This window comes from Fringilla coelebs (assembly GCF_963513975.1).
Source record: "Fringilla coelebs genome assembly, chromosome: 23".
NCBI lineage: Eukaryota > Metazoa > Chordata > Aves > Passeriformes > Fringillidae > Fringilla > Fringilla coelebs.
This window is the reverse complement of record NC_140049.1, coordinates 6,446,271-6,459,549: the sequence shown is the minus strand read 5'-3', so window position 1 is coordinate 6,459,549 and position 13,279 is coordinate 6,446,271. Positions and strand designations below refer to the sequence as shown.

The 13,279-nt window shown below is 57.1% G+C and overlaps 1 protein-coding gene across 1 annotated transcript in view; it reads right to left on the bottom strand.

Annotated features, from left to right (window-relative positions):
- Positions 1-9,938, bottom strand: part of PPFIA4 (PTPRF interacting protein alpha 4) — a gene marked incomplete at both ends in the record, with an annotated part of 30,877 nt that extends 20,939 nt beyond the window's left edge. Inside the window, 4 exons of the mRNA XM_084220587.1 lie at positions 1,139-1,213; positions 1,731-1,895; positions 2,003-2,104; positions 9,702-9,938. Of these exons, the coding sequence (XP_084076713.1) occupies positions 1,139-1,213; positions 1,731-1,895; positions 2,003-2,104; positions 9,702-9,938 (579 nt within the window). The remainder of the gene's footprint in view (positions 1-1,138; positions 1,214-1,730; positions 1,896-2,002; positions 2,105-9,701) is intronic.
- Positions 9,939-13,279: the final 3,341 nt, after the last annotated feature.

Here is a 13,279-nt window from a genome sequence, read left to right as displayed (position 1 = left end):
GCCTCAAGCTATGCCAGGGGAGGGTCAGGATGGACATCAGGAAAATTTTTTCCCCTGAAAGGGTGGTCAGGCCCTGGCACAACTACCCAGGGCAGTGATGGAGTCACCATCACTGGAAGTGTTCAAAAAACAAGTGGACGTGGAACTTTACAATATTGTTCAGTGGGCACGGGGGTGTTTGGTCAAAGGTTGGAGGCTTTTCCAGCTTTAATGATTCCATGATTCTAAGACAGAGGAAGTCAGAGGTGCTGGGAAGGCTCAGCACTGAGGGAGATTTTCCTGGTGAGCCTGAGATTCCAGGCTCCCTCCCAGCTCATTTCACTGGTTTACAGCCAGACAGATTCTGAAGCCAGTGCAGCAGGAGAAAGAGATAAACACTGCGTCCTGCTCTGACAGGGGAAGATGGGGAATGGTCCCTGAAAGGAGAGGGGCCTGGGAGCCTGGGAAATACCATGAGACTTATATTGGGAACTTGAAAGAGGAGCAAAATTTGGCCAGCAGAGGCTGTAGGAATGGCTCCTTCCTTTTGGAACTAGTGACTGGGCACAAACTCCAGGAAGGAAAACAGAGTTCATGTCTCTTCAAGAACATTTTATCCCTGGGAGTGTCCAAGGCCAGGTTGGACAGAGCTTGGAGTAACCTGGGGTAGTGGAAGGCATACCTGCCCATGGCAGGGGGTGGAATGAGATGAGCTTTAAGTTTCCTTCCCACCCAAATGAGTCTGGGATTCTGAGCTGACCGTGGCTGGAGGTTGGGGACAGCAAAGCCCCAGCCTCAGGACTCTAGCAGGGAAGAAGATGGGGGATGCAAGATGAGGTGCTTGAAGCAGTGTGGTCTGGGTCTCTGCCAAATCAGGGCAAATCCCACGTCACCCTCAGCCCCCTGGAATGATTCAGATTCAGACTGTTTTTGTCAGTGACATGAATTCCAAACAGCAAACAACAGGGAAATGTCACCTGTGAGACAAACAGTTCTCAGAATCGTTACAAGGTTTCCTTAAACACAGACAAACCTTCAAGTAAACAGCAATTTTAGAACAAAAGCCTTACATCAAACCTGACCAAATGCAAATACCACATGAACTCCCAAAGGTAATGGGGAGCATTCCCAGCCCAGCAGGTGCCCAGGTACCCCTTACCTGCCGATGGGCATCCACGAGCTGCTCCTCCAAGGTGGCCACGCGCTCCAAGGCTGCTCGCAGGCGTTCCCTCACCTGCAGGTGAGTGAAACAAAAGGAAATGCTGTTATTTATCCAGGATGAGGGTGTCCAGGATTTAGGCACGCTCCCAGGCCTGTTTGTTAGGCTGACAGCCAGGCTCAGGCGGATTCACAGGTTCAGGATCATCCAGCCCATCACGGGGGGTTAAACTGTGTTGGAGAAAACAGACTGGGCCAATTCTTGGAGATCTATGGCCAGAATAGCCTGGAGAGGTCTCCTAGCAGAGGAAGGAGATGCTTGAGGTGAATGAATGAGGAGGAACAACGAAGACTGACCCAGGGTGACAAATGCCACCACCCCAAGAATGACCTGGGAGAGTTCCCTGTCCCCAACAGGCTCAAACCCAGAGGATACACTGGGCAGCCCAGCAGCTCCTCACTGCAGCTTTGGGATATCCAAGACTTTCCTGCTGAGTGCCCCCACATTGCCTTAACAACACAAAGTAGCAGGGAGGGAGTGGAGGGATGGGGGAAGGAACTCTGAGCAGGAACGGTCCCAGCAGCTTTCCCACCTTTTCATCCAGTGCCTTGTGATGCTCAAAGAGTGACTTGAGTGCTTTGAGCACCTCGACCTCACTGGACACCCCCGATGGCGACTGGGCCTGCCGCTTGACCACGGTCATCCTGAGGGAGCGCTCATGCCGTGACACCAGGCACTCCAGGTGCTCCAGCAGGAGCTGCAGGGGAACGACAGAGGGGCTGTCACTGCCAGGATGGGCCCAGCAGCCCCTGGGCTCCCACAGTCCCAGGACTGGGGGCCTGCCAGCAGGGTCTCCAGGCTTACCCGGGTGTTGTTGCGCTCGGCTTTCAGCTCGGAGATCTCCTCCTCCCTCTCCAGGAGCTGCTCCCGGCAGGCGCTGAGCTCCCGCGTCAGTGTCGCAAACTCCTGCGGAGAGCAGGGACAGAGGATGTGGAGTCAGCATTCCAGCCCCACTGCTGGACCTCCAGCACAGCATTTCTCATCCAAACCCAACCAGGGTAACACTGAGGGAATGTGGAGAAACCAGTGGAGAGGCACAGCCAGGCCAGGAGGGGATTTATTCCTGGCTTCCCTCATGTTCTGGACAAGGAGAACACAGCAGCCCCAGATTTATCCCACTTGGTTTGATGTCCAATGGCACAAGAAACTGTTCTACAGCTGCAGAGGTGGTCGATGGCATTTAAAGCATCCCAGTCAAGACCACCAACACGTTCCCATTCCCACTGTCCCCCGGATGCAGCTCCCACCTTGGAGCATCCCATCAGGCTAAAACTCACCACAAAGCCACAGCCGGTCAGGATGAGTCCCCTGGCCCTCTGCCATGGCCTCAGGACCTGGAATCATCCAAAACTTCCTTGCAAAAGAAAGAGGTTGCTGCCTCAGTCTAGCATGTGGAGCCCCAGAGAGCTGCATATGGGGCACCCCCAGGTCCCAAGTCCCAGCTGAGAGGGATGGGGCACAGCAGGAGACAGCCAGGTGCCACCAGCTCCTGCTGCTGCCACCACTTCCTCCAGGGATGTGACAGCCAGCAAGGAAGAGCCATGTCCAGATCAATGCCAAAGGAATGCTGCACACCCAGCACATCCCTCAAGACAGGATGAAAGACACAATCACTCTTGTGGCTGTGTCGGAAGGGAAACTCACTTTGAAGTCCCTTGGATGCAGGAGGGTTCCCGTTCCCATAGAAAATGAAACCCAAGCACCTGGGTGAGCCCAGGAGCACCTCCCATCGCTCCCAGTGTCTCTTCAGTGGTGCCAGGCCTAAGTAAGGTTTTGCAGCTGGGATTTCTTAGGGTGAGAAATGCAAATGCAGGAACGTGCCATGAATTCACACCATGTTCAGTGTTGTTGGAAAGAATTTTAAAAGGCAAAGGATTTCAGAAGAAGCCAAGAAGGATTTGATGGAGCATTAACAAACCAAATTTCAAGAGGGGGCTGAGAGCTGCTTCACAGCATGAAATTCTTTTTCACTTTAATTTTCAGGTTTACCAAATAAAACCCCTTCAAACCGAAGCAAAGCATTGAGGCTTAGGCTGAACCAAATGCTCTGCTCAGCTCCAAGTGAAACCTCCTGTGACAGCTGAAGCTCTGAGAAATCCACAGCTTTTACATCTGTTTGTCCCAGCCAGGTTATCCCTCTCCCTCCTCTCCCAAACCTGTCCCATTGCTGGGGTTTGTAGCGTGGGATTGGTGGGGATGGTGGTGCCACTGGTGCAGTTGAGACCCCCACAGTGGGACAGGACCGGAGCAGGTTGCAGTGAGGGGAAAGGGAAAGAATCACTGTCCCCATGAACAGCTGCTTTCCTGCCTGTCACCTGCCTCAGGCAGCTGCCACCCCACACCCCTGCTCCACATCCCTGCTCTGGCACTGCCCTAGGGCCTGAGGTCCCTATTTCCTTCCCAGACCCCTTCCTGCCCCATCCATTCCCCAGGGACCATTCCAGCCCTGCAGTTTTTCCTCTTCCCATCCCTTTTTAGGGACCACCTCAATCTGGGATCACCCCTGGTGCCATCTCTTCCCCAGGGATCCCTCCAGCCCTGGGATCACCTTTCTCCCCACCAGTTCTCCCCCAGATCTGTCCCAACACCCCTAACCTCGTCACTAACCTCTGCCATGCCCATCCCATCCTTGCTCTAGGACCATCCCAGAGCACAGTGAACCCTGGGCAGACCCAGCTCCAGCAGGATTCCGCTGTGCCAGCCAGCCCAGCCCTTCCCGGAGCTGTGCCCTGCCTGCCGCTGGGATCCCGGTGCAATCCCGATGCCGATCCCGGTCCCGGCGGGCTCAGGCCCGGCTGCAGGCACACGTGCGCTGTGCAAGCGCTCCAGCAGCTCCCGAGCGTTATGCAAGCGCTGCCAGCAGCGCCCGAGCATCCCTGCGGATTAGAGCCGGGCTGGGAATGCCGGCGAGCAGGAAGCAGCAGGGAGAGGTGCCAGAGAGGTGCCTGCGCATCGCCACAGATTCAGGGATCTGTCACTCCCCCAGTCCCTCAACGTGCCAAGAGACAGGCGGCAGGGCTCCAGGAGCTTGGGAAAACATCCTGGCACCAGGATGACCCCGGCAATGGCTTCCAGCAGCCCGAGCTGTAAACGTGGGCGACGCATCAGCTCTGTGCTTCTCCAGCACCGGGCCAGGACCCTGCGGATCCAAAGCCTCTCTTCTGCCCTGTGGCTGGAAGGGGACACCGGCTGTGGACATGGATGCTCTTCCCACGAGAGTGAACAGGGCAGGGCAGCACGGGATGGGTGGAACAAGGCATTGGAGGCAGCAAGAGGACAGGGACGGCCAGTGCTGGGGACAGAGATCACCAGCACCCAGCCTCCTCTCCTGCATTCCCTTGCTGTGGTGGCCAGGCTGTACAGATGCTCCTGCAATCAGGATTTCATCCTGAAAGAGGGGATTAAAAGGGAGCAAATCCTCTGGAGAGAGAGGCAGCCCCTGCTGTGGCCAGCCCGGCACACAGGCGGTCAGCAGGTCACAGCCAGGGTGGGCACAGCACAGAGCTCCCGCCAGCTCTTCCCCAGGGTGCTCCTCTCCAAGCCCTTCATCCCGACAGGAATGCTGCCTGCATCCTGTGCTCTGTGTCCCACATCCTGTGCCAGGCCTGGAGCACCCCATGGCAAATCAAAGAGCCCTCGGTCACTGTCCCCCCTCAGGGAAAGCTGCAAAAATGAACATTTACATCAAAAATAGCAACAGCCCTGCGGCAAGCCAGGCCAGCAGTGAGGTCAGCCAAGTACACAGGGCCTGAGTATGATGCCTTGGGAATAAAAAATAGGAACAAACCACTGCAGCTCCCACTTGCAGCCACCTCCCTCAGCCCCGGCTGTGCCAGATGCCAATGATGCCGCCTTACTCTGGGTCACTGGTGGGCACCATGCAAGTTTGGGACCATGACAATAGCTGTCCCAGCTCATGGCTGCAGGGTTGCACTGTGGAGTGCAGCCTCCACCCCCATCCACAGGTGTGCCATGGCCCTCCATCCCAGCAAAGTGGAGCTAAAGAGGATCCAGATGATTTTCCTCTGCCCTGGCCATGGCCAGGAGTCTCCCAGGCAAGGAAGAGTTGCCTGCCCAGCTCTGATAAGCTCTGGGACTAAGCAGGGACACCTATAAACAGATTAGAAAGTGAAGGAGAGGTGCCTGATCTCTCCAGTCCAAGGGTGGACAAACACAGCCTGGGAGTCCCCAGGAGCCCTGCAAGCCCAGCGGTTTGGGAAGGGGCCAGTTTGGATTAAAACCAAACCTCCACCAAGTGATTGATGGGGCTTGGCCCCAAGTCCTGGGGTGAGAGGGAGCAGGATGGAGGGAAGGAGCAGGATAGAGGGATGGAGCAGGATGTAGAGATGCTGGTTTTGGAGCAGGGAGACCTGGAGCACCACACAAAGTGTTGAAGTGGTGAAGTGGGATGCTGTTAACTGGGACTCAGATCTTTAGTCAGCACCAGGCATATTGGGGGTTTGGGGTTTTCCTCCATGGCTGCATCAGGAGAAAGGCACAGGGAAGAGCTGGAGGGGGACCAGGAACCAGCAGCATGGAGATGGCTGGAAAAGCACAGAGAGGTTTAGGAAGCTCAGGGGGAGAAGGCTCCAAGGCCTGTAGCATGGAAAAGCTGAAATGCCAAAGTCCTCAGCCCAGGGCTCCCTTGTGTCTCTCCCAGTGCCGCCTGCAGCACAGACAGGGATGCAGCGGGATCACACCACAGGCAGCAGAATTCCCTGTTTGTAGCAGGAGCATGGCTGCTCCAAGGCCCCCGAGCCTGGGGACAAACCAGCTCCAGCTGTAGGATTAATGGCATTTTAAAGCCCCTAATTGGAGAGATTGCTCCTGACAGAGCAGCAGGGGATGGGTGGGAAGGATGCCCATTCCATGAGACCAGGACTGCTGACTCGGCACGAGAGGGAGAGTCCCATCCATGGTCTGCCTGTGTGGCCCCACCACCCCACTTCTTCTGTCCCAGGAGTGGAGCAGAATGAAGAGAAAGCCCCAGATCAGAGATGAGGGTTTAAACACAACCCCAACAGTTGTAGCATGGGATTACACAGATTAAATCCTGCTGGGGTAAACCCAGGGCTTCGACCATCACCCACCCCCCGCGCTGGACACCGGCACCTCCCAGATCTCCTGGATACAACACCGGGGCTCTGCAAGAACATCCATGGGGAACCAGTGTCCTCCCTTCAGCAGGATGTGTATTTCCACTTGGGATTGCTCAGGGAGGAGGAGCACTGTGCAGCCAGGCAAGCAGGAATCCAACTACCCAGCAACCTAGTCTTGTAGGAGCACAACCAGCTCCAACACAGCTTCCAGATCTCTCCATCCTTCCCAAAATCTGGAGATGCTTTAAGGGTCTTACCCAGTAGGTGTTTTCCCCCATGTGGGGCTCCTGAGGTTCCCATCTACCTGCTGGTCTTTGCAAGTTAACTCAAGATATACTTTGAAGTTATATGTGATTGTTTGATGTCAGGACCTGCCCCAGCTTCTGGGGGACCTCCAGGGAATTGGGCAGTCTCAGGGAGTCTGCTCACCCCAAAAAGGCCAGATCTCAGCTCTCCAGGCAGCCCAAGAGAGAGCAAGGGTGCAGCAGAGCTCCACGGAAAGAGGAACTGCAAGAGGTCTGCATGGCCATTGGCAGCCTGCAGCCCTCAGCCCTGTTGAAATCTGGGAGCATGTTCTCCCCCTGACACAGCTGGGGACAGGGACTCCTGCCAAACCCCCAGGCCATGGCAGGACAGGGAGGAGCTCCATCCCACACAGGACTCTGAACGGGGAGCACATCTGGATGCACCGGGAGCCACATCCCCTTGGAGTGTCACATCCCCTTGTGGCACCTGCCCCCAGGAGAAACTGAGCTGGGGCTGGGCAGGAGGCAGCTGGGAGCAAATCCAGGGCCTTGGGGGACTGCTCAGGGCTCGGTCCTCAGCCATGAATTCCCAGCAGAACAGGGGGGCTGGAGCTTTCAGCCCGATTAAGTCACATTCAGCACTCCCACATGAATAAATAAATCATGTAAGAAGCATTAAGGCAGCTTAGTCTCCCCAGGAAATCGCCCTGGAGTTCTGCCTTTTTGGGGCTGAGGGATGCCCCCGTGGATTGGGAATGAGGATGGTTCAGCCATGCAGCACAGGCAAAGGGGAATGGGAGCTACAGGCAGGAGCATCCCTGCAGCATCCCTGCAAAGGAGCTTGCCCTGGACAGGCACATCCCCTGCCTGGCCCACGCCTGGATCTGCACCAGATGCACATTCCCAGCCTGTCCCTTTGGATCCCATGCCGACACAGCAGCATCCAGCTGCCACTGTGCCCTGAGAAAGTGCAGAGTGCCACGTCCCCAGAAGCCACCCATCCCAGCATCAGCAGGCAGAGCATCCCCCAGCCTGGCTGCACCCAGGGGACACTAGTGATGAGCCTGGGTGCCCAATCCTGCCCTCAAAAAAGGGATTCTCCCAGAAATCCAGCCTGCATCCCATTCCCAATGGGGTCTGAGACACTGCAGGAAGCTCCTGGGTAAAAGAGCTCACAGAGAAGGAGGAGAGGATGGGACAGACCCATGAGATGCTCCCCAGTGCCCTGGGGAGAGACCCGCGCGTCCCGGTCCCACTTACCTGGTACATGCACATGCTGGCATTAATCCCATTGGGCAGGTGAGCGCCTCTGGATTTGCTTCCCGTGTTCATGCCGAGCCCTCATGTCCGGGGGAGAGCACGGGGGGCACCGGTGGCCACCGTGCCCAGGCGTGGAGCCCCCTGCCCGCGCAGGGACCGCGGGAGGCAGCAGAAGCTGCGGGGGATTCCCCATGGGAGCCGCCCCGGTCACATCCCGGGGCCGGAGGGGCCAAGGGCGGCCCCAGCCAGGCACGCCGGGGGTCGCAGGCACAGCGCTGCCAGCGCGTCCCTGAGTGCTGACCCAGATTGCTCCGAGCACACCCCGAGGCTCCGAGGGCCCGTCCCTGGAGCGGGAGCCGAGGCTAAATCCGCGCATCCCTTAATCCGGGAGGCTGCGGTGGGGCGGGCAGAGCGTCAGGGTGACCCGGCTTGCTCTCTCCAAGGCGGGGAGCAGAGGGACCGAGCCCTCAACACAGGGAGGTGGTGGTGAGACTGGATGCACCTGGGTACGTCTCAGCAACTCTTTCAGGAAGGTAGACTCATTCATAGGGATCCCAGGAGCTCCTGGGAAGCACTGTTGGGTGTTTTGCTCTCAGCATCTTGGGCAGAGCCAGGACCAGCCCAGCTTTGCCTATGGAGCAGCTGCTCCCAAGTTGCTTTCCTCCATCCAGACAAGGCCGGGATGCAGAGAGCTGGCCAGCCAACAGCCCAAGCTCTGTCCTAGCTCATGCCACTATTTTTGACCCATTTCCCATCTCTCTGAGGTGTTCCAAACCCCAACACCCAGGCAAGGAGGATCTCAGGTTTCAGCACTGCAGAGTTAGAACAGATACAAACATTTGAAGCCTCCTGCTTCCCTTGGCTGTTGGGCTCTTCCCACACTATATGCACAATGGAGCAGAGCAACAGCCCCCCCAAAATCCCTGTTACCCTAAGTCTGAGCCCTGGGACACTGTGCTCTCCCAAAAAGCCCCACAGGGATGGTGGGCAGCTCAGACTCATCCTGCACAGCCCTGTGATACTGGATTCATCCACCTCACCCTCTTCTGGCCTGAATATCTTTGTGGAAATCAAAACCAAACCTGGAGTACCTGGAGAGGGTCCTGCAGGTGGAGGAACCAGGAGCAGAGCACCAGCAGAAGCCCCAAGGCAAGCCCTGATTCCCCAAGCCCTGGGCTGCTCACAGAGCATGGACTTCTGGCAGCCTCTGTCCTCTGCCCCTCTGCTCCCTGAGATGGCCCAGTCCCCACCCTGCATCAGCTCTGCCTCCAGGGTCCCCTCTCAGGACCAAGACTGAGACACAGAAGTCCCACTGCACCACTGGGAAATGGGGCTGATAGAAAGGAGCCCCTCTGGGGAGGGAGGGGCAGCAGTGGGGCTGCTCTGCACAGTGGGGAAGGAGAGTGATCAATGGCTGATGTCCCCATCTAAAGCGCCAGTGTGGGCTAGGCACTTCCTAACATCCCAAGAAGTTGACTGGAGGCAGAAAGCCAGATCTGCTGCCCAGAATGAGCTATCTGCTGGCCAGGTGCTGTCCCCCAGCACACTGACTGTCCCCATAGGAAGTGAAGGCTCTGCATCTGCCTTGCTCTCACGCTGGGCTGTCCTCGGGGAGGTTTTCCCCCTTCTCCAAATCCATTCCCTTGGACAGGGGGATTGCACTCCTACCCCTCCTCAAAGACCAGCAAGGGTACAGAGGAGAAGGGGAGATGTCCCAGCTGGTTGTGGCTTGGCCTGAGAGAACCGACAGGATTTACTGTTGACATGAGGCGCGACACTCACGGCAGCGTCACCACTGTCACAGCAAGCCACCCCCCCAGGGCCCTGAGCTAAACCCCACATCGAATCCCCCTTGTGTGCCTCAGGGCAGGCTCTGCCCGTGCCAGGGCAGGTCCTCACCTGCGGGAGTGCCGAGTTCAGCTGCCTCTGGAGCTGGTCCCGCTCCCGGAGCGTCTCCTGCAGGCGGCTCTGGGTGACAGCGAGCGTCTCGCGCGTCTCCCGCAGGGTGTCCAGCAGCTTGTCTCTCTCGTCCAGCATGTTCACCATCAGCTGCTCGAAGTCAGCGTCCGCCTCCGAGCCCTGGGGGGGGCCCAGCGGGTCCCCCTCGCTGATGGTGGGCATCACCTCGCACATCATGGCTGGGCTGGCTGGGGGAGGGTCCCGACGGGGCTGAGGGTGTGCTGAGCACAGGTCACATCACTGCGGGCTCCCGGGGGCCAGGGGAGCCAGCACGGGAGGGGACAGTGGGGTGTTCAAGGAGGGGGACTCCCCATCCCTTCCTCCTGCGGGCTAAGCAGCAGCTGGCATCACTCCAGCAGGGTGCAGGGATGTCCTGGGCACCAACAGGGTCCTCGCAGTCACCAGTGCCCTGCTGGCTGCTCGTCACTGCCAGCTCCTGCTGCCAGCTCTCCTGGGTCCTGTGTGTCACCTCTCCTGGGTGCTGTATGTCACCTCTCCTGGGTCCTGTGTGTCACCTCCCTGATGCCTTTCCAAGGGGCTGCAGTGTCTGTGACCCACAGGCTGTTCAGAGGGGGACAAAATGATCCTTGAGGATTTGTCTCAATGGAGAGCCCAAGCCAGCACAGGGAGGGTCCAGGGAATGCTTGGGCTGCCTAGGCATGCTGAGGGGGCTCTGGTGCAGATGGGCTGTTTTCCCTAAGGCTGGATGAGGTGTCACTGCTGACGTGGAAGCGTGTCTCCGTTGAGCATCACAGTTCTTCAAACACCCATCAGTGACCTGCAGCAGAGGGGACAGAGATCAGATCCCTCTGCTGGCCCCAAAATGCCCAGAGACCTGCCCAGCCCCCTCTGCCCTCAGTCAAACCCTTGAGAGCTGCACCATGTGGGCTCAGCACCCACATGAATGGGCTGTGCCAGGCTGTACCTCCTGTGCCACTACACCAAATCCAGGATGGTACCAAGCTGCAGGAAACAGCAACCTCGGCACCCAAAATCCTGCAGCTGTCTTTGGCATTCACATATTCTGAGCCAGGATCCCATGCCCTCTGTGGAACTCCTGGCTGCCCAGAGCCCCTGTGGCCCCACTGTTCCCCAGCCTCAGGGAATTTGCAGAAAATCAGGCTCCAACCTGAGTTTAGCCCAAACCTGGCAGGAAGTCACAACAACAGTTGAGTCGAATGATTGGATTAATGCTCCCCCCTCCTCTAGACAGATGTGCTGGGCCCAGCTGTTCAGTGACAACTGAATTCCAGCACATCCTCCCTCGGTCAAACTTCTCCCAGGGGACAGGGGATGAAGGCAGTAGCATCCCCAAATTCCTGCCCAAGCACAAGCACCAGTGATGAGAAGCTGGAGGGAGGAGGCAGAGCTGACATTTGGGCAATATACAGGCAGGATTAAAGCATGGCTGGACCTGAGAACCCAGCCCAGGGCTGATGCTGGAGCCCACAGCCCCACCTTGCCTAAATCATCCCAGACAAGGTGCCAGATGGGGAGTCACAGTCCTGTGGGGGAACTTCAGCCCTCTGCAGCTGGGCAAGGGTCCCCAGCAGCAAGGGTGAGTGTGACACTGCCACCCCAGCCACCGTGGGGACCTGCCCACCCTAGTCACCATCTGTGCCAGGGGACAAACCATAAGCAGGGCTCAAGCTGAGCAGCAACACACAACATGGCAGGCCCAGGGTGAGGAGTGCTGGTCCAGAGCTGCTTCCGGGGCAGGCCCCACTCCAGTTTTAAACTTTGCAGATGAAATGCTCAAGGACAGGTCTGAATATTCTCAGTCTGTGGATGCATCTAAAGCTGTGGCTGCCCCATTTCTGGACGTGTCCAAGGCCAGGCTGGACGGGGCTTGGAGTAACCTGGGAAAGTGGGGGGTGTCCCTGCCCATGGCAGGGGGTGGGACAGGATGAGCCTTAAAGTCCCTTCCAGCCCAAACCAGCTGGGATTCTGTGTCACTTCCCCTTGCAACTCTTCCCCACACACATGGATAAAAAGGACCTGCACACAGGCCTGGGCCAGAGCAGCGTGTTCTGGACCTTTGGGCTGGGATGAAAGCTCTTGTGCCCAACAGCTCAGTGGCACAGCAGGGACCTGCCCTGATGAAAGGTGACACTTGTGAGGAGGTGCCTTTGTCACACCAGACACTGCCAGGGCAGGGGAATCAGAACTCTGCTCTTTGGATGACATTGGCTCATCAGCTGAAGGAAGTTTGAGTTTGACACAAAAAACTCTCTAAAAATAGAGAGGTTCTGGCAAAAGCAGCAGCCCCTCACTGTGCATGCTGCATGATGCTGAGAGCCAGCTTCAGGAAACAGAGGACAGGGCTGTCCCACAGGTGGTGTCCTCCCCTCCCTTCACAGGTTGGATCCTCAAGTGGGATAAAACCTGTTGTGGATATATAACACTGTCCTGAGGCTTGGAGGGTTATTCACACTCTGTCCTGGCTGTTAGGAGGTGGATGGCCAGGGTAACTGTGGATTTGTGGGGTAACTGCACTGAGGACATCCCATCTGTCCTAGGGTGAGGTCATGATGCTTGTATCCCCGACTGGGTGTTCTGTTCATGCTGGATATTCTATTCTGTGCCTTCAAGACTGGCTCTGAGAGCAAAGGTGGGGAGAAGAAGAAGCACAGAGTTTGTTATCAGAGGCTGCACTCACTCCTGAAAAAGCAACATTCTGCGCTGCACTGTGTTGTCTGGGCACTGACGGAACAGAACAGAGCGCTCCTTTGCTTTTTAGTTGGTTGAGCTGGCTGAGGCAGAGTTTTCCCTGGACTGTTTTTTTTCTTTCCCTTTTCTTGGAACTGTTTGAACCTGCTCTGCTCTGGGACCTGGGCAGCACCAAGAGCTTGCACTTTGTGGCCTATGGGGACCTACATGGGCAGCAGCCTTTCCCAGTGCTGGAGGGATTGGTAACAGAGTGAGCACCCACTGGAGAGACTTTCTGATTTGTCATCTCTTCAGAGCAGCCAATGAGTTTTGTCATCTGGTATTGTTCATTTTTGTGCTGGGCAGTGCTCTGCCTGTTAAGTAAATAGGTTTTTTCCACTTCTCTCTGAGGAAATTTTTCCCAAACCAGGTGGGGGGAGGGGCTGTGTGGGTTTGCTTTCTGGAGGGCCCCTTTTGGAGGTTTTCTCCCCAATTTGCCCTAAACCAGGACACCATCCCAGCGGGATCCCACAAAAACAAGGCTGGTGGAGCAAAAGGCACGGAGTGAGGGACCATTCCATCCCCTGCTCTCCTTGGGTTGAGTTGGACATGAGCCTCGTCCTCATAATTAAGCAGGGAAAATGCTTTCCAGTTCTACAGCCCCTAATGAACAGCCCCAGGGGTACCCACAGGCATGTGGCTCCCTGCCAGCTTTCCTGGGGTTAAGAGGTCCCAGACTCCAGGGAGATGCAGGGCCAAGAAGAGCAGAAGCCAGTCCTACCCCAGGGCTAAGCCCTGTTAATTTGGGTGCAGAGCCTAAATGAGGTGACTTGCATGCCCCCTCCTCTGCTGTGCCTCTGCCTGAGGGA